This window comes from Rhagoletis pomonella, unplaced genomic scaffold, assembly GCF_013731165.1.
Source record: "Rhagoletis pomonella isolate Grant_MI unplaced genomic scaffold, Rhpom_1.0 Rhpom_scaffold_00012, whole genome shotgun sequence".
In the NCBI taxonomy this organism is placed as follows: Eukaryota; Metazoa; Arthropoda; class Insecta; order Diptera; family Tephritidae; genus Rhagoletis; species Rhagoletis pomonella.
In genome coordinates, this window is record NW_023458566.1 from 9,048,945 (window position 1) to 9,067,131 (window position 18,187).

Genomic DNA, 18,187 nt, shown 5'->3' on the forward strand with positions numbered 1-18,187 from the left:
TGCGTGGAAAACTTGAAAATATTGCCACGCCTAACACACTCTTATCTCTCAGCATTTTAAGGATATCGGAGTTTTATTAGCAAGTATGCATGACACTTTCTCACTTTTGGCTTTTACGGCTCCCCCTAATATCTGTAACGACTCTGGAATTGTTCACAAATGTCAAAAAAATTGCATGCGACTTGGCGAGAACTTTTTGAGAACACGCGCTCTTTTGGTAAACTAAACATAAAATTTAATAAATTCCTTTGATTCTTGAAAGAAAATGTGGCCGAGATTCGGTATTAAAATTGGGAACAGCACCTTGTGCATTGCACACGTTAAGGCGGATGGGAAACCTGAAGTAATTGCGAACAAGCAAGGTGATCGCAATTCGCAAGCATGCCTTCTTTGGGATGGCGAGGAAGAAATCGAATGTGGCTTGACTGCTAAACAAAAAATGGCTACACGTCCGAAGCAAGCTGTAGCCAATAGTTTCCAATTATTAATGCCACGAGACTTGGATGAGGAAAGACTCACAACAGCAGTTAAGGAGCTGCCATGTGATTATGATGCTCTCAGTCATACTTTCCAGTTGAAATGTCAGATACAAGATGATAAAAGCGATGAAGTAAAGGAAAATGTACGAGAATTAACGCCATTCGATGTACAGGTAGCACTCTTTCGGGCGGAACTGGAGCTAGCACGTCAATATCATAACGGTGCTGAAAAAGACCCCATCGTAGTGCTATCGATACCAAGTTATTATCCCAACACTGCTTGGCCGGAATTAGCGCTTGCGGCGAAAGAGGCAGGATTTCATGTAGCGCAGGTTATAACAGAGCCAACTGCTGCAATACTTGCTTACGGTGTAGGCGAGCAAGACGCATCCGAAAGCAATACAAATGGCGATAATGCGGACAAAACGCAATACGTGCTAACTATTAAATGTGGTGGTTTGAACAGTCATTTTGCATTATATGCAGTGAGGGACGGCCTCTACACGCAGTTAGACTCTTATGGACCTTTTCCTATCGGTGGGCAGCATTACACAGATGCGTTAGTGCAATTCATTTGCGAGGAATTTAAGAAAAAACACAAATTAGATCCGCATGAAAGTCGGCGGTCTTTGGCAAAGATACGCAATGCGGCTTCCAACTGCAAGCACATATTAACAACTCTTCCCTCAACCCAAATATATATCGATTCACTAATGGACGGTGTGGACTTCAATGCTCAGATGTCACGGGCACGTTTTGAAAGCCTTATTCAGCCGGTAATTAACAATTTTATGCAGACATTGAATGATTGCGTTGAGCGGGCTACGGCGGAACACAGCGAAGTAAAAGGTATCAACTCAATTGTGCTACTGGGTGCAACAATGCGTATCCCGAAACTGCAATCTGTTATTGCAACAAGATTCCCAGATGCGCAGTTACATTCGACAATTTCTGCGGACGAGGTAGTTGCTATAGGATGTGCACGACAAGCAACTTTCCTTCATGCCCCATTGGAGCAAGACTTACTTGCGACAGAAGAACGAATTTACGTGGAAGAGGACTTGCTGATTTGGCACGGAAATGATGAATCAAACGCGCAAATACTTGTTGGCAAGGGAACATCGCTGCCGCGTAAAGTACAGCTCGAGCTAAAGCAAGCCCAGGGGTCAGAGGGAGGCAGCGTCATCCGTGTGAGAGCTGGTGGAGAAGTTAACGAAGTGCCTTTAGAAGGTGCTACACCCGCAGATAATGGCACCTACCGCATTGAGGCAGATATCGATTGCAAGCAGGTAGGCGCTGAGACCATTCGAAAACCTCAATTGCGGATAAGGGTACTTTAAAAATTTTCAGCATGCTTTAGAAATCATTTATATTAAAATTTGCTTAGTATATTATTTGTGTTATTGAATTGTGGAATTTTATTAAAGAAAACATTTCTTTAATCAAAAAATTTTTTATTCAAATTTCTTTCTGCCCAAGGAAGAAGCAGTCATTTGCCGAATAAAAAATGGCGCTTTTTGCTCAAATGTTTCAACATTAAGTTATATAAAAAAGGTATACATACATACATCTTCCAACACACACTTTTTCATATTAAATTGTACATAGTTTAGATTATGGAAACACTTGTGAATGTCGATTAAAACTCCATTTTCTTATCACTTACATCTATTGCCTTAGCCTTCAAACTAGTTTCTAACTTGCGCAAAAATTCTTCAAACACAACAACTCCTTTAAACATGCTTGTCTTTTTGTAATCTTTAATCCTGCTTTTATCTTCGGGCCCATTTTCTTGGTTCTTTGATTTGTCATCGAAGGCATTAATCTCCTGTAATAACTGTGCAATGTTGGGCACAGTGGTGGGGTCGAATTTCGCAGCTGCATGACAATTAAATGGCACACACACCTTTCCAGTTCCGGGATGAATACAAAACGGTGATTTCAGCAAATGGTTCATACCTTTTGTAACATTAATATCCAAGCGTGGGTAAAGAATTCCCAACTGAATTTCTTCAACAATGTTTTTAAGTTTTCGTGTCCAAATGCTGACTGCGCCCGTTCGCATAGAATTCGCATAACGCACGAACGAAGCCCATACCACACGAGAATGCACACCATCTTCAATTGTTTTCTTTAAATAAACCTCCACATCATTTCGCGCCGTCTCATCTGGAATCATCATCAGCAACTTGGTAATACCCTTAGCATCGCCAAATAAATTCTGATCTTCTAATACAATCTCGTCGAAAAGTGGTTCAACGAACTTCAACGCACGGCGAACACTATGATGCATACGTTCGAAGTTCTGTACGCGCGCTATAACCACACCATTAATTGTTACAGTTGTAGAAATCTGCAGATATTCAGCAACTGCAGAGCGACCTCTCGAATCCAAGTGTCGAGCATCATAGTCGCATACCCAGCCATGTACACCACGTCGTCCAGAAAAGACCCAGAGTATATGCTCGAAACCGAAATCCTCACGTAAGGCAGCATCAAGCAGGCGCGCTGCTAAGGCCATGAACTTCCAGCATTTCAAACAAACTGTTGAGCCAGTGCAACAGGTACGCACTTCATTATAATCATCCATATCAATATCGAAAACCAGCTCGCGCTGCACAGGTTGCATGGCCGTTGATGTGATACGAAAGTTCTTTGGTCTGAAACATTTTTAAATTATATAATAAGACTTTATGTGCGAAAATTAAATCATCGTCGCTTACTTGGTATTCATAACGGGGCCAATGTCAATTTTATGCGGACAAGTTGTGCAGATATCGTTTTCCAACTCACTTTGAGTGTCGTAGCATCGATATCGAATGTAGATATCATCGTGAAGAGTGTATGAAAATTCACGATTGGCGAAGATACCACCTTCAGCTGAAATGATATTCGAGAAAAAATATTTTAGTTGCTAAAAATAATTTCTGCCGTGAGCTAAGATGTACATAGACAAAACAACTTACAAAGTCCATATGACAGCCAACGGTAAAAGGGTTTATGAGGAAACAGGCGCTTGTAGTAGACAGGCAGCATATCCGGGAGTATACTAGGGTCATACTTTGGGATCTTTTCCTCTGCCTTTATGTCCTCAGGCATTTTGGAATATTAATTTGCTGAAATGTTCCAAGAAAGGTATTTAAATTGAAATTAATTAAACAGTAAAATTATTGTTGGTTTTAAACTACATATTAACTGAAGTCCACCTCCCCAAAACAGGTTCAGGCAAAAAAAAAATCGTACTTTCTTGAAAATTCGGTGAAAACGTTTGCTTTTTTACTTTTAAATGTGTGGCTTATTTTGAAATCCGATGTGTCGGATCCAATATGTCGGACAAAACTTAAAAAAAAAATATTGGATTTATGTACATAAAATTTGGTACTCGGGGATTTTTCAATTCAAAATGGCGAATTCAATCAGTATTCGGCTATAACAACTATGTGTCGTCTTAGCCCTATGTGTTAGTGCAGATTATTGTTGAAAGACGCAGTGTTTTCCGTTAAGAAGGGTTTTTTTTGCAATTCTTCACCACGCCTTCGAAGATCTTTAGGGGTCAACTTTTGATAGTTTTTCGCTAAATTCCAAAGAATTGACGTCTTTACGAGATTAGGCGCCGTATTTTTTGCTGCTTAGGATGTTCTAGCTTAGTATTTTCGAATAGTTTTTTTTTCTAAATACTTCTTCCTCCTTAAAAATATTATTTTCATGGCCGTTGCTTGCGAGCCACTACATACAAGTTTCTTGGTAACCACGTATTAGTCGAAACATGATGCATCTGGAAGACATATCCAGCTTTCTATGATTTTCGGCTTCCTTAAGGGATTTCGCACAGCTTTTAACTACATACTACGTGTGTACGGGTAGGTTCAGACGGCGCAGCAGTTGAGCCCAACCGTTGCTAACAAAAAATTAGTGATCGTTATGAGTCTTCTGAACGGCTTGATACATTAGCAGTCAAATTCAACTCTCAAAGGTACACACCAACATGTTGTCTCTAATGAGTTGTCTCAAATGATCAGAAAAATATTACGATTATCTAATACGCAACTGTTCAGTTGATCAGAAGTACACAACAACGCGTTCAGAAGGTGCAATCGCAACAGTTACTGAGCTATGGCGCTTTCTGAACTTGCCCTACCTCTACTTGAGAGAATTCTAAAAAAACGTTCAATGGTAGGTACGAAAAAAATGCCCCTGTATATACCGATTTTTTAACAACGTGAATCACACAGGTTCAGCAATTCACTTCCGAGTGAATTTGAGTCGGATTCGGGTAGAATAGGAAGTGAATTGCAGAAACAGCCTGAATATCTGGCGCGCACTTGTTTTGCACCTCTGCAATGTAATCACCGCTATCCAATTTGCTTGTCGCCTCACTCCCTTAAGCAGGTGAAATTTCCAGCCAAACTGATTTAAATATATAGTATTGTTCGCGTATACTTCCAGTAAATATTATCCAGCAGCAAAACTTCAACGAATTGCCATATCTTCTCTCCCACAGAGAGAAATATCAAAAAAGTACAAACCGCTGATCTAAATGTTGTTTACATCCAAAAGTACGAAGCAGAAAATAGGTTTGTTCGTCGAGCAAAAAATTTGTACGAATTATCACAATTTTTGCCCAAATCGCGTTCGTGCAGACCAAAAAATTATCCAACACTCAAAAATTGTGAGAGCAAAGTGACAGTTCTCTTGGAGAGAAGTTGCAAATTCTTGCTGGAAAAAATTTTGCCAGCAAGAATTTGCAAACACGAAAAACATGTGGTGGTGGCGCATGGTTGCATTTTTGTCTACAATAATTTGAATAAATTAGTTCGTTAAGTTTAAAAATTTATAAACACGAGCGATTTTTTAAAGAAAAAAAGAAGTAAATAATTGTTGATATAATTAATTTAGTTAATTCCAATGATTTGAACTTAATTCGGCTGAAAAAAATGGTATTCGCAATCGGAATGCAATTGCAACCAGAGTCGATTTAAGAAACCCGACAGCTAGTACGATGAAGATATTGAAATGTATGTTAAAGAAAGTCAGAACAACAAGAAATATACTTGTATATCCTGTTTTTGGCCATCCGAAAGAATTTTAAAAATTCTATAAAAATTGTTTATGTTTGAAATGCAACCGTGGACGCCAGCTGGCAGCGAAACTTGCAAATTCCTGCAAATTTGCGTTCGTGCAGAAATTTGCAAGTTTCTCAACATGAGAGAGAATTTGAGAGAATTTTTTCTTACTCTCTGATATTTTGAGTGTTGGATAATTCTTGCTGGATTTTCGACGAACAAACCTAATATAAGATAAATATGTGTATATTTATGTAGATTTCCAAGAGCACTTTGTACTTAACGCAAAGCTAAGGAAAACGAGTTTAAGTTACTTGAGATCATGAAATGAAAATACACGGTTCTTGGAGTTGTTATCGTTATTATTTTATTTATATTTTTATTACTTTTTTTACTTAAATATATTTAATTTTTTATTACTTTTTAATAAATTTTTTACTTTTTTTTACATTATATTATTTTTATCTAACGGAATAAAAATGTGCAAGTACAATTAATGTAATAAAGTAGAAACTTTAGAAACTCAATGCAGTTATTAATAAAAACGTAAACACTCTATAACAGCCCAGTCATGTTAGCTCCATAAATAGGGATAAGCTTACAATATTTCGCATAAAGCTGAAAATTGGAACGAGTGTTGCGAACACAATTATGAATGAAATGTCAAAAATCCCCATCGATCACACGTCTGGAGGTGATGGAAGCGGTTTGAATTAAAAGTAGTTAGAGAAAACTATTCGTCTAATTGATAATTACACTAGTTTAAAAGAAATCCCACCTGTGGCACTACACCAACCTTAGGAAGAAAAATGTTATAACAGTTTGTATAGATAAGACTTTCGACTCACCTATTTTTATGATAAACCCTACCGTTTGGCTGAAAAATGTGAAAAAGGCAATTTATTTAGCCTTTGACCTTGAATAATTTTTTTGCAGACGTGAAATCGATGGGGACTTTTGACATTTCATTCAAAATGGTGTTCGCAACACTCGTACCAATTTTCAGCTTTATGCGAATTATTGTAACCTTGAATGTCTAACTTGACCGGGCTATAAGTGCTCGCTGCAGTGACTACTCAGCCAAACAGCAAGCATTTTACATGTCAAAATGCTGTATATACAGTATCTAGTCATCGAATTATGACCGATAGATTTTTTAATAAATATCTAGTTTTCATTCGAAATTTTCTTGTTTGGTGTGAAATTTTGCAGAGTTTGTTAATTTATTACTTTATGCAAAAATTTTAGAAAGTCTGCAAAGTTGCATCTAAATTTTCAACTCTTTAATCAGAGTTTACAAAAACTTTTTGAATACGCAGTTTTATAGCCCATTAAATTCTAGTACAATGAAGTGCAAATTTAAAGTTGCTATCGCGTTTTTTTTTTTGGAAATCTGATTTAAAAGTTGAAAATTTAGATGCATCTTTGCAGATTGTTTATCATTTTCGCACAAATTATGAAATTTCAAAATTCTGCAAAATTTCAAACCAAATAACACAAATTTGGAGTGAAAACTATAAATTTGTTAAAAAAAAAAAATCTATCGGTTATAATTTGGTGAATAGATACTGTATTTACGTAAGTTAAGATAGACTATTTCATATGTATATGTATAAGCATGTATTTATGTAAACTTATATACTATTTTTCCAAACGGTGATTTATCTTAACCAGAGATCGCAAATAACAACAACTGTTCTAGTATGTCCATAATGCAAATGATTTAAAGAGATAAATAGCAGTGTTAGTTTTAATAGTAACTGGCAAAGGAGCGCTGTTATGGTATTCCTTGGTGAGAAACTTGCATATTCGGGGAAAACACGATTCGAAAAACCTTTTCATTTTATTTTACTGACTTTAATTGGTATAGCAGTTTTTTGGAATAAACCTTTTCACAAAACATTGAATTTTTTAACGCAAAAACGGTTTTGCGTAACCGAACTTAACTATTTGCCTCAGCGAATGGCAATCAAAAAGTGATCACATCCCATTATTAAATTTCACCAGAAGAAATATGTTCAACTGTGTGCAGATAATCAGAAACAATTTGTTTTGATAATTTATAAAAAAAAAAAAAAAATACGTAGAAAAAAATCGGGTATGTAATTTTAAAATTATAGGCCATTCAATTTTATTACATAATTGTGCACGTTTAAAGCGGCACAAAAATCTCACCGATATTTGAGTTTTTTTTTTTTTGTTTTGCTGACGATGTTACACATTTTCTTTAATACAAACTAAGTATATTTGAAAAATTTTTTATATGGAATAAAATTTGCAAAAAAAAAAGAAAAATCAAAGAGATTTTTGTGCTGTTTCAAACTCGCCCAATATGGTACTAAAATTGAATGGGCTATACTTACGGTGACCAACCGTCCTGTATTATACGGGACAGTCCTCTTATTTGACCAATTGTCCTGGCAATTAATTTATTTTATACGGGACGCCTAGTTTCTACTCTGAATGCCTGTGCTTCGAATCGAGGAACACATACAGTGATCAAAATATGAATTAGGATTCTACATTTTAGCAAGGTTCTGCTGTTTTTCTTTTGTTTACAACTTTTTTTTTTTAACTTAAGTTCTTTTCCTAACGAAAACCATATAAATCCAAATTTCCGACTTTGTGCAAAAGCTATGAGAATTAATTCTGCAAATTTTCACCAAAATTTCAACTTTTTAATCAGAACCTTTAGAAAAAAAAATTTGGTTGCAGTTTTGTAGCTCATTAAAATTGAGTATAATAAAGTGCAAGTGCAACGTGCAGCTCATTTGCTTCCCTATCAACAAATTGCCAAACATACTTTGTATGAAAAAAATGCGTAGCGCCGTCGACAAAAAAAAAATTCCAAAAATTAACGGTAAGTCCCAGCTACTTAAAACTTCACTTTATTGTACTAAAATTTAACGAAACTTTTGTAAACAATTTTGTGGAGTAAAATTCTCCAGAAAGATATCCTACAAATTTGTGATGTTACTATAAGGACGCTGTTCCGGGCTAATACATACTTCTAAGATCATTAAAGAAGGTGTTAAGATCTGTTAGCTTTTATGGAAACAATTAGCAAAATTATGTTTTGTCACGTATTCGGCTCGCATAAATATGGTCACTTTAGCTATAATATAAAACTGCACATCCGATTTTTTTTTTTTTTGAAATACCGATTGAAAAGGTTGCAATTTTGATGACCATTTTTTGAAAATAGTTGGATTTTTTTTTTAATTTTGTACAAGGTATGAAACCTTGGCTTATATGGTTTTCGTTGTAGCATAATCTATACATACTTTCGTAAAAAAATAAATTAAAATTAATTAAGAACAAATTTATTGTCAATAAAGACAAATTGTTTCTGATTATCTGTACGCAGGTGTATATAATTTCATATCAAAAATTATAACTTAGAAAAAAAAAAACAAAGGAATGCGTAGTATTGCACAGTGAGAAACTTTGTCCATTAACAACATATGCAAGCATGTGAAACAGAAATTTTGTCGGTTAACCGGTATTTGCGATCTCTGAATTTAATTCTACTCTTGTTACGTAAACATTTACTTATATATTATTATGTATGTATGTATGGTTTATTAACACATATTCAATGTCTTCAAACTTTTAAACGATTTTAGCCGATAAGCGTTCAATAGTAAATAAAATTGTTTAATAATTGATGTAAAATGGAACAATTATACATATATACTACATGCATATGTATAGCCATGATCGCGCTGCGGACCACAGTCAATTAGGCAACATTAGAGCGACTTTAAGGCAAAGGAAGAAAGCAATAATAATAAACAACAAATTATAGGCTTTGGATCCAAATAAAAACTCCCATGTGTACAAAATCACAGAAATATTTACATACATATGCATATTTAAGTGATGTGAATAAAAACCATCTATTTTGGCTGTACTTTTACACATTATGTTTTTTTTTTTTTTTCAAAACTATACATCTTTTGCCAATTGCTTCTTCCCCAACGTCCTATCGCTGGCAATGCTTGTTGGTAAATAAAAATTTAAATAGGTATGCTAAAAAGTAAAATTTGCTACATAATGTTTACAGTGACCACTTATTTTCAGTTATACATTTCTATTATCTGTTGGCTTATAAATATCTTTTCAAAAATAACATATTTTGAACTGAACTCATTTAAGATTCTTTACGAGTTTAAATCGCTTCGTTTTTAGACAAAGACTGATGTTCAATCGTTGTTGTGTTTTCTCACGCAACTGTTAAACGAATGTCCTGCATTTTGTGCTGCTGATAAGAAGACTGTTCGATTTGCTTTGTCGGTGGAATCGTGCTATACAAAGTGACCGAGGCGATATGGTTGTTTGTCATCACCTCGAATATAACATCTTGATAACCGTAGCAGAAGGTTGCACCGAATGGATTGGCAGTGTTTGTTGAGCTGGCGCGATGGAGCACCACCGGACGAGCCGATGGCACTACCGCACTTATCTCGTCCCACTTAGCATATGCAGTAACTTCTATATCATCGGTTATATTCCGATCGCAATTAATATCTAATCCATTATCAGAATTCAAACTAAACTTAAATTCACAACGATGGTACATATTAAAGTTGAAATGTCCCGGATAGTTTGTGTGCAAAACAAATTTCTTGCAAGTTTGTGTTCGAGCATCAAACAGTACGTCTATTCCAAGCGTGAAATAGTTGAAAAATGTGTCACTGCGCTTACTCTGTGCTTGTCGATTTACACTCGACGAATGTATTTTCATTTTATCTTCGCTCTTAAAAAAGATCCGGTTAGGCGCGCCCAGTTTCTGGGCTACATCTTGACAACTGTCACCAAAGAGTATTTCTCTTGTAAAACACTGCCGCCGCTGTTCCATCGCGCGACTGGAGCCCTCGGTGAAGAGCTTCAGTTTTAGACCCTTGGTATAACCATTTGCCGTGCGCAAGACAGTTACTGAATCTAGATAGATTTGCCGATGGTAACAAGAGAGTGGAAGCGGAGGAGCCCGTGTCTCAGAAACGTTACTACCGGAGTAGAGTGACATTTTCGAAACCACAGGCGATGCTCCACTTAAGAAAATCAGAGATCCTAAGCCATGTGCGTATCCTTCTTGTAACTTGCTATCAACGGGGAAGAAGAAGCTCAAGCCACGAAAGTGCAACGCAAATAGTTGTTTCGCTGCATCGTATACTCCTGGGTGAGTAGCTCCAAAGGAATGCTCAATTTGTTCAATGGAAGGCAGCACCTCGGGGGAATTGAAGTGTACTCCACCGTACTTCAGTTTTACCAACTTCATATTGAATACTTCAATGGTCTTTAAACGTTGTACAACGGGATCGAAAATCAAGCGAACACCATCTTGCGGCAAGTTTATTATGATATCCACACCAAGAGGGTTCGTATCAGAGTAGAGTACTTGCACACCTTTAATAATTCCCACCTGAGATTGTATGATCGCTATTGCTTGCGAAAAGTGCATGCCCAAGACAAATTCCCAAGCATCACACCCAAGCGACAACTCTGGTACGATTTCCAAATCCAACATTTTAAGACTGCAGGTGTTGGAACTTTGCAATGGTGCACACTAATTTGTTGTCTAAAGTCCTGGATTTGGCAAATGAGATCAATACAGTTGAAAATTTGTATGGTCCCCGACACTGGCACGCCTAAAAGTTTTTCATTTACTTTGTGTCCAAAAGAAGCTCCTTTGCCCCTGAACTTCGTTTCTTCAAACCAATTTTTTATTTATTATTTTTTTTTTTGTTACTTTGTGCGTTTGTGTATCGTTTATAATTTCTCGCGTCGCAAACTGAAACGCAAAATATATTTTAGAAAATCCCTTCGATAGAAATGAAAGTCAGATGTTTGGGTCTTACTTGTACACTGTTATCAGTAATATGGTTTGATTATAAAAATAAAACTCTTTGAATCAAGGTAAATAAAAGTAAAAATAAATCCAGTTTCTCGATTCGACGTAATACACACAAATCCACACAAAGCACCAAGCAAAAAAGTTTTGCGATTAAAGTGAAAACAAAGACAACAGCTGAGCAGAACATGGTTGCATTCTCGTCAAAAAATTAATGACACGACATTTAATTTATAAACATTTTATATGTCCCGGTTGATATCTGTTTAATGTTTTATTCATCAGGCTATATGATTTTAGTTGTCTCGACAAGAACGCATTTTTAAAGAAATTTTTAAATTAATTTAATGTAAATTAATTTAATGGTAAAATGAAAACTGAGTTCTCAAACTAAGAAATGACAGCTGATGTTAAGACGGCGATGGCAAGAAATTCGGCAAGATAGATATGGCTTAGCAGTGAAAAATTACGGCCTTCACGCTCACATTTCTGCCTGCAGAAGGTGCAGACGTGGGGTAGGCGTTACTTGCTGTCTCCATAATGGGGAATTTTCATGGGGCGATTTTTTAGGCAACTTTTACTTGAAAACAACAATCGTCTGGTGTAAAGTCTTTCAACTAATCGCTTTTAATGAAATTGGTCGGCTGCCTACTTTCGTTCAACTTTTGATTGAACAAATCGCCTGTGAAAGTTGAGTCATGTAAATTCCCCATTATGGAGCATACCGCACTAAGGACCAGTTTTTCAGTGCACGGCCGTGGTTTGACCTCAGTTTACAGTTCAAAACATAAATAAAATGGCTCCTCGACGAGTATGGTCGTGCTGACCTGTCGAGTTTTTAGAAAGCAAATATTAGATTAAAATACACACCAAAATGATGTCGTTTCATTTAAATTAACATACAACTTAAAATTAAGCTTCATTAAATATAACTGAAAGTTTTGAATCAATGGGAGATAATACTATTAAATAAAAATTACATAGGCAAAGTAATACACGTGGACATAAAGAAATAAAATTGCGATTAAATGGAAATGTTAAAGCGTACCGTTGAAACCATGATAAAAATATAGTAAGGTAGAACCGCTGAGAGTTACGTTTAAAATTCTTGACGTTTCCAAACAATTTAATTTTTAAATTTGCTCACAGACTCACATACACATTTTCATTTTCAATCTCAAGCAAAAACAATTTCGAACAATTTCAATTTTTTATTTTCAATTTTATGATTTTAAAATGCTGGCAAAAAAATCATGGCCGACAAATTGGGAGAACGGTTCTACCTTGCAATGTTTTTATCAAGGTTTAAACGGTACTATCGTATGAACAATTTAACTGTATGAACAAGTGAACTAAGAAAAATTTATTACCATAACAGTTTTATGAAGCGAAACAAGAAAGTGAGTGTGAAAATGTATCGATTTTTCGTTACGATATTTTGGAAAAATTACATTTTTATTAAATAATCTCATCTTTGATCATCCGTTTATATAATTTTTACTTTCATTGCATGTTTATGCAAAAGAATAAGGTATAAGTTTCTTGTTAATTGTGTGAAACAGCCAGAACTACCGCAATGATGTGAAGTCAATGTTTATCGAAAGCATGCGGTGAAACATACAAACACATATCTAATTGTTATGCACTAATTTGCTTTAAAAGAACAAGCATGAAATTTACCTATTATTTGAGCATTTATATACATATGTAAATCATTCCAATTATAAAATTGTGATGTAGCCTTATTCGAATTGTAATACGCATTTAATTTCATCTTCCAATTCAAATTGGTGATCCATTTCCTTTGTAAATTTCAATTGGAGATCATTCAATATTATCAAAATCACGCTCTGCCAACTTAATTTTTACATATTTCGTCTTTTCTTCCTTAATTTAATAAAATAATTCTTCCTAGTTACGACTTAATTGGAGCTGCAGCCGAAACTAAATTTTAAGTTGGTACTTAAGTATGCGAGAAAAAGCATGCTTCGTACTTTTTGCGGTCTACACGTGCGGTTTCTTGCATGCGTCACGCGAGCGAGATTTTCCAGCACGTGAAGACGGCCGGTTAGTGCGGTCGTGCCTTAAAGCTGATGCCAGATAAAACTTTGTAGATTTGCGTGACATTTATAACTTTGCCAGCAAAGCGCCAGACGCAAAAGGTATGCCACAATGAACGCCAAGAAAACAATGTTGTACCGCTTTTTTACTCATCAAAGTTGCTGTGGATTTTAATTATTTTGATTTAAAATTATCAGCAATGTAATTAAGTTTTATGTTTCTGCATGAAAACCCGAATTTGGACGAAACAAAATAAATATTAAACCGGCTGATTGCCAAAGCGCGCAAAAAGATGGGAGTTGACCATCTTTTCGCTTCGCGCTGCCGCTTCAACGATTTATGTGGCATGCTTTGTGCATTTTCATACAATTCATCTTATCTGTCAAAGCGAATCTGTCACGTAAAGCGAAGCAAAAGTTTTATGTGACATCAGCTTAAGTGTACAGGAATACCTCTACTAACAACTTTTATAAATGAAACTAGATGGCAGCACAGAAAGGCGTTCTTTTTGGCGCGACACTTTTTGCTATTTTCACATACTTTGGAACAAATGTGTAATGGTAATACTCACGATGTTAGCTGAAGTAAACCCCAATATTTTTACCCGATTCTTATCTAATCTCGCCCGATTTAACTTAGCTAATTTGAATGAAACACAAATCGAAATATAAATTTACTAGCAAAAATGAGGGAGCCTCGCGAAGCAACACCGGACACTTGTGAAAACAAACAAAATTGACAACAGGGTTGCACGAACTATTTGGTAGCATTGATATATGTAATGAATACTCATGAAACGAACTATGAGAGTTGATTTCATTTGATATAAATGTGTCAACACAAAACGAATAATAATTTAGTTAACGCAAATTAATGAAGCTTAGTCAATTTTCCATAAACTCCTTTTGTTTTAATTCAAAATCGTACTCTTAATTGAATAACAAAGAAGTTTTTGAAATCTCTTCCCCAACTGAACTCACCTTTTCACATTTCCCCACACAAGATAATTGAACACACCCAAACTGCCATATTTTCCACCTTCACAATTTGTTAATAAAAAAGCCGAGTTTTGCATAGATTTTAAGCTTTCCCTGCAGAAAAGTGAAAAAAATTGGAATAATATTATGTCTAGACAAGCTTCACGTTTCGATGCTAAAAAAGTGGTAAGTTTCTGATGTGCCACAATTTTTATATACTGATAGCGGGTAGTCACTGTCGAAGGTTCGCTTAATTTCCATTCGATTTTGCAGTAATTAAATGAGAAGCCAAAATTGATTTTACGTCCCAAGCTAGCAATAAAGTTGCATGGATATAAATAACATCTCGTCTATCATTAAACAACAGAAGCCCACTGGAGCTGTCACTGTTGTCACTCAAAACAAGAAAAACTTGCAAGACCAGCAAAAAATACAATTGATCCCTATGATGACCGCAGGTGGGACGCAAATTATTATCGGGCAATTGCCACAACAGCAGCCACAGGCTACAGGAACGTCGCAAGCCACGACAACCGGACTTATACCCCTTCAGGCAAATCAAATTATGTTGCAACAGCCCCAACAAACAGCACAGCCAATGCAGCTACTTCAATTGCCCGATGGTCAAACACTATTTTATCAACCAGCAGCAACATCATTGACCCTTGATCCAAATGCGACAACTGCACAAGCTACGCCACAGCCGCAACTTATTAACATAAACGGCCAATTAATGCAAATAGCGACAACTCACCCGCAGGGCACTACTAATAATAATACTGTAGGCCAGCAAATTATTATGGTCCCACAAGCTGGTACCACAACTGTGACTGTTCCGCAAACTGCCACATCGGTATCAGCACAGCAAACAACTTCTGCCTCTGCCGCAAATACCAATACAAATGATGTGCAAGCGGAAGATGACTCTAGTAAGGGAGAATCTGAAGAGGAGCCTCTTTATGTTAACGCAAAACAGTACAAACGGATACTGATAAGGCGACAAGCTCGAGCTAAACTTGAATCTCGTATACCGAAGGAACGCTCTAAATATTTGCACGAATCGCGTCACCGTCATGCAATGAATCGCGTACGAGGCGAGGGTGGACGATTCCATTCGGCCCAAATAAAGAGTGACTTAGGTGGATCTGGTTCTGGTAATTGCGAATCACAAATGCAATCTGTGCCGACACGTGCAACTATACGTGCCCCACCAAAGTTAATCGCACCACATCAAACTCCAATTCCAGCACCTACCCCTAGTATAACCATCACTCCAATAAAGTAAAAACATGGGCAGCACAAAACCAATTATACCAGTTAAAAAACTTTAGTTTTAGAAATACATATATTGAGATTAGGATCTACTTTAATAATGATTTGTATGTAAAATAAGTATGTATGTACCTAGATGACGACTATCCGCTATCCATATTACGCGCCGTTAGTACTACTAATATTTTATTATCTGCAGAATGCTGAGTTCTTAACGCTCACCTATGGTGCGCTTGTAACTCAAATGCTGCGAGATTTCGAGAATGTTGAAGATGTAAATAAACAACTTGAACGTATAGGCTATAATATGGGCATGCGTCTAATAGAAGATTTCTTGGCACGAACATCAGCACCTCGCTGCTTAGAAATGCGCGAAACAGCGGATCGCATACAACAGGCGTTTCGCATGTACTTAAATGTGCAACCGACTATTTCTAACTGGTCTGCATCTTCGGATGAGTTTTCGTTAGTTTTTGAAACAAATCCTCTAACGGAATTCGTTGAATTGCCCCAGGATTTGACCAACTTGCGTTACAGTTCCATACTCAGTGGCTGCATACGCGGTGCATTGGAGATGGTGCAACTGGACGTGCAGTGCTGGTTTGTTCAGGTATATGACGGATGGTATAGATGACATTCATTCATACACACAATTTAATTTAAGGCAATGTAAAACAAAAAAATATTAAATTAATAATTAATTTCAATATTTGAGATGATGTTTAAAATAATTAAAGAATGTTAGATGCATGCATACCCTTGCTTGCAACTTTAAAGCTAAAAGCTAATTTTTAAGCTAAATCTTTAATTTAAATATCACCTTTTACTCTTGTTCACGACAGGATCAACTAAAGGGTGACAATGTGACAGAGCTTCGAATTAAGTTTGTACGCCGCCTGGAAGATGCTATACCTGCTGGTGAGGACTAAAAGAAACGGTAGCGCCTAAGCTTTGAGTATTTTTTATATTAAGTTATTCATAAAAATTTAGTAGCATTCCTGCCTTTCATATTGCTGCGCGAAATGTTAAGAAGATATCGATTGTTCGCGGTTTATTAAAAATATTGACATATTTACATATTGATAAAATAAATTTTTGGTGGACCAACAAGAACTTATCTCTTTGATTAAAAATAGTCCGAATGGTTATATTCATAGCACTCATTATCAATTCTCGCTTGGCCACGAAAATTGGATACATCATTTATCTTGTTTGGTTTTCATAAGTAATTTTATAAATTGTCTACTTGTTCGAGATTGGCGTTATAACCGCTTGAACGATTTTGGCCGATTTCAGCATGGCATGACAGTCGTGTCTCTTCTGTGCCAAATGGGTTATGTTTATTGATTGAATCAGATCTTTGGAAATTATATCCTATTATAGACGACGGCCGCTGAGGTAAGAAGTTAGAGGTGCGTACTACCATTCCATAGGACCTGGGTTCAATCCTTGGTCCAGCAACATGTAAATTGGAAAAACCGTTTTCTAACAGCCATGCATGGCAAACCTCCGAGTGTATTTCCGCGACGAAAAACCTTCTCATAAAATCCATTTGCCGTTCGGAAGCGGCATAAAACTGTAAGACCCTTCATTATTGTAACGACATTAATAGGCACATCAGAAATCGGAGATTTATTTTTATTATTATAGATGTACGTGTGTATGTGTTAAAATGGTTTCAGATTTCTATTCAGTTCAATGCGTTAACGCGAGTTGAAAAATTTGAAGTCACCCATTAGGGCGCTTGCAGCCACGATTATGCTTGCAGCTTTCACACCCTGCTATACGTATACGTATATACGTAGCGTAAGCCCAGAAATTAAAACATTTTATTGAAATTGTATTCTTTTTATTAAAAGCAAATATTTCAACAAATTACAAAGCGATTCACTATTAGATATATTAATACAAAATACAGGCACTATTTTTTTGTTGGCTTTTTCCTTAAAACTAGAAACGAAAAAAATAAAACACTCAAGTACTTTGGCTTATAAGATGCATTGATACATACCAATTATTATTATTATAAAATATGTATAACACATCGTTAAAACTGCAATACCAGATGGCAGAGGGCACAATACATATAAGTGGCGAATATATGTATGCATGTATGTATATTTTCTAACATTTCGTTTTTATTAAAACACAAAGCAAAGATTTAAAATTTAGTTTTTACCCATTTCTTTTGTCTTAAATGTAATTGTACATAATTATGGCATTTGGAGACATATGTATATGTATGATGTAGGTGTCCACAATTGAATCGGTTCGATATGAAAATTTTGATGCAGTTCGGTGCATAAAATTTGCCATATCAGTAGAATGCTGACTTATTCCCTTTGGTAATTAACCGATTCAATTATAAATTTGTCATCTGCGATATGTATGCATGTGTGTATATTCATACATACATATGTATGTAGACAATCAAGCCAATTTATATGGAAATTAGCTAATCCATTAATTTGAATAATAAAA

General features: G+C 35.9%; 5 protein-coding genes across 14 annotated transcripts in view; 2 read left to right on the plus strand and 3 right to left on the minus strand.

Annotated features, from left to right (window-relative positions):
* The window catches only part of LOC118747794 (rab GTPase-activating protein 1-like), a 26,875-nt gene extending 9,207 nt beyond the window's left edge, over positions 1 to 17,668 (minus strand). Inside the window, exons 1-2 of the mRNA XM_036481933.1 lie at positions 17,658 to 17,668; positions 9,758 to 9,766 (exon numbers count right to left, since the gene is read on the minus strand). The gene's annotated coding sequence lies outside the window, so the exon portion shown is untranslated. The remainder of the gene's footprint in view (positions 1 to 9,757; positions 9,767 to 17,657) is intronic.
* On the plus strand, positions 220 to 1,915 carry LOC118747796 (heat shock 70 kDa protein 14; the record flags this gene model as incomplete). Its single annotated transcript, XM_036481936.1, is given in 1 exon segment — positions 220 to 1,915. A coding segment is annotated over 1 exon segment (1,554 nt). The 3' UTR covers positions 1,820 to 1,915.
* LOC118747797 (DNA primase small subunit) lies at positions 1,960 to 14,167 on the minus strand. 8 transcript variants are annotated; one of them, XM_036481939.1, is made up of 5 exons: positions 11,404 to 11,548; positions 11,213 to 11,336; positions 3,446 to 3,595; positions 3,203 to 3,359; positions 1,960 to 3,139 (listed from the first exon to the last, which is right to left on the minus strand). In XM_036481939.1, the coding sequence occupies exons 3-5, from the start codon at positions 3,576 to 3,578 to the stop codon at positions 2,119 to 2,121; spliced, it is 1,311 nt and encodes a 436-aa protein (XP_036337832.1). In that variant the 5' UTR covers positions 3,579 to 3,595; positions 11,213 to 11,336; positions 11,404 to 11,548; the 3' UTR covers positions 1,960 to 2,118. The 8 variants fall into 8 exon arrangements, with proteins under 8 accessions (XP_036337832.1, XP_036337831.1, XP_036337830.1 ...); XM_036481938.1 differs by lacking the exons at positions 11,213 to 11,336; positions 11,404 to 11,548 and adding exons at positions 4,684 to 4,704; positions 4,789 to 5,008; XM_036481937.1 differs by lacking the exons at positions 11,213 to 11,336; positions 11,404 to 11,548 and adding an exon at positions 14,029 to 14,167.
* On the minus strand, positions 8,230 to 11,219 carry LOC118747798 (UPF0183 protein CG7083). Its single transcript, XM_036481946.1, has one exon. The coding sequence runs from the start codon at positions 11,070 to 11,072 to the stop codon at positions 9,768 to 9,770; it is 1,305 nt and encodes a 434-aa protein (XP_036337839.1). The 5' UTR covers positions 11,073 to 11,219; the 3' UTR covers positions 8,230 to 9,767.
* On the plus strand, positions 14,175 to 16,819 carry LOC118747799 (trafficking protein particle complex subunit 3). Of its 3 annotated transcripts, XM_036481949.1 has the most exons (3): positions 14,412 to 14,620; positions 15,906 to 16,316; positions 16,549 to 16,819. In XM_036481949.1, the coding sequence occupies exons 1-3, from the start codon at positions 14,582 to 14,584 to the stop codon at positions 16,633 to 16,635; spliced, it is 537 nt and encodes a 178-aa protein (XP_036337842.1). In that variant the 5' UTR covers positions 14,412 to 14,581; the 3' UTR covers positions 16,636 to 16,819. The 3 variants fall into 3 exon arrangements, with proteins under 3 accessions (XP_036337840.1, XP_036337842.1, XP_036337841.1); XM_036481947.1 differs by having other exon boundaries at positions 14,175 to 14,620; positions 14,708 to 16,643; XM_036481948.1 differs by lacking the exon at positions 14,412 to 14,620 and having other exon boundaries at positions 15,611 to 16,316.
* Positions 17,669 to 18,187: the final 519 nt, after the last annotated feature.

Excerpts from the sequence above, each read along its gene's own strand:
- LOC118747797 (XM_036481937.1), bottom strand. The coding sequence starts at position 3,578 with ATGCCTGAGGACATAAAGGCAGAGGAAAAGATCCCAAAGTATGACCCT. Across the intron at positions 3,360-3,445 it reads TTGGCTGTCATATGGACTTT|CTGAAGGTGGTATCTTCGCC; the intron begins GTAAGTTGTTTT and ends ATATCATTTCAG. Across the intron at positions 3,140-3,202 it reads GGCCCCGTTATGAATACCAA|ACCAAAGAACTTTCGTATCA; the intron begins GTAAGCGACGAT and ends AAAATGTTTCAG.
- LOC118747798 (XM_036481946.1), bottom strand. The coding sequence starts at position 11,072 with ATGTTGGATTTGGAAATCGTACCAGAGTTGTCGCTTGGGTGTGATGCT.
- LOC118747799 (XM_036481947.1), top strand. The coding sequence starts at position 14,763 with ATGGATATAAATAACATCTCGTCTATCATTAAACAACAGAAGCCCACT.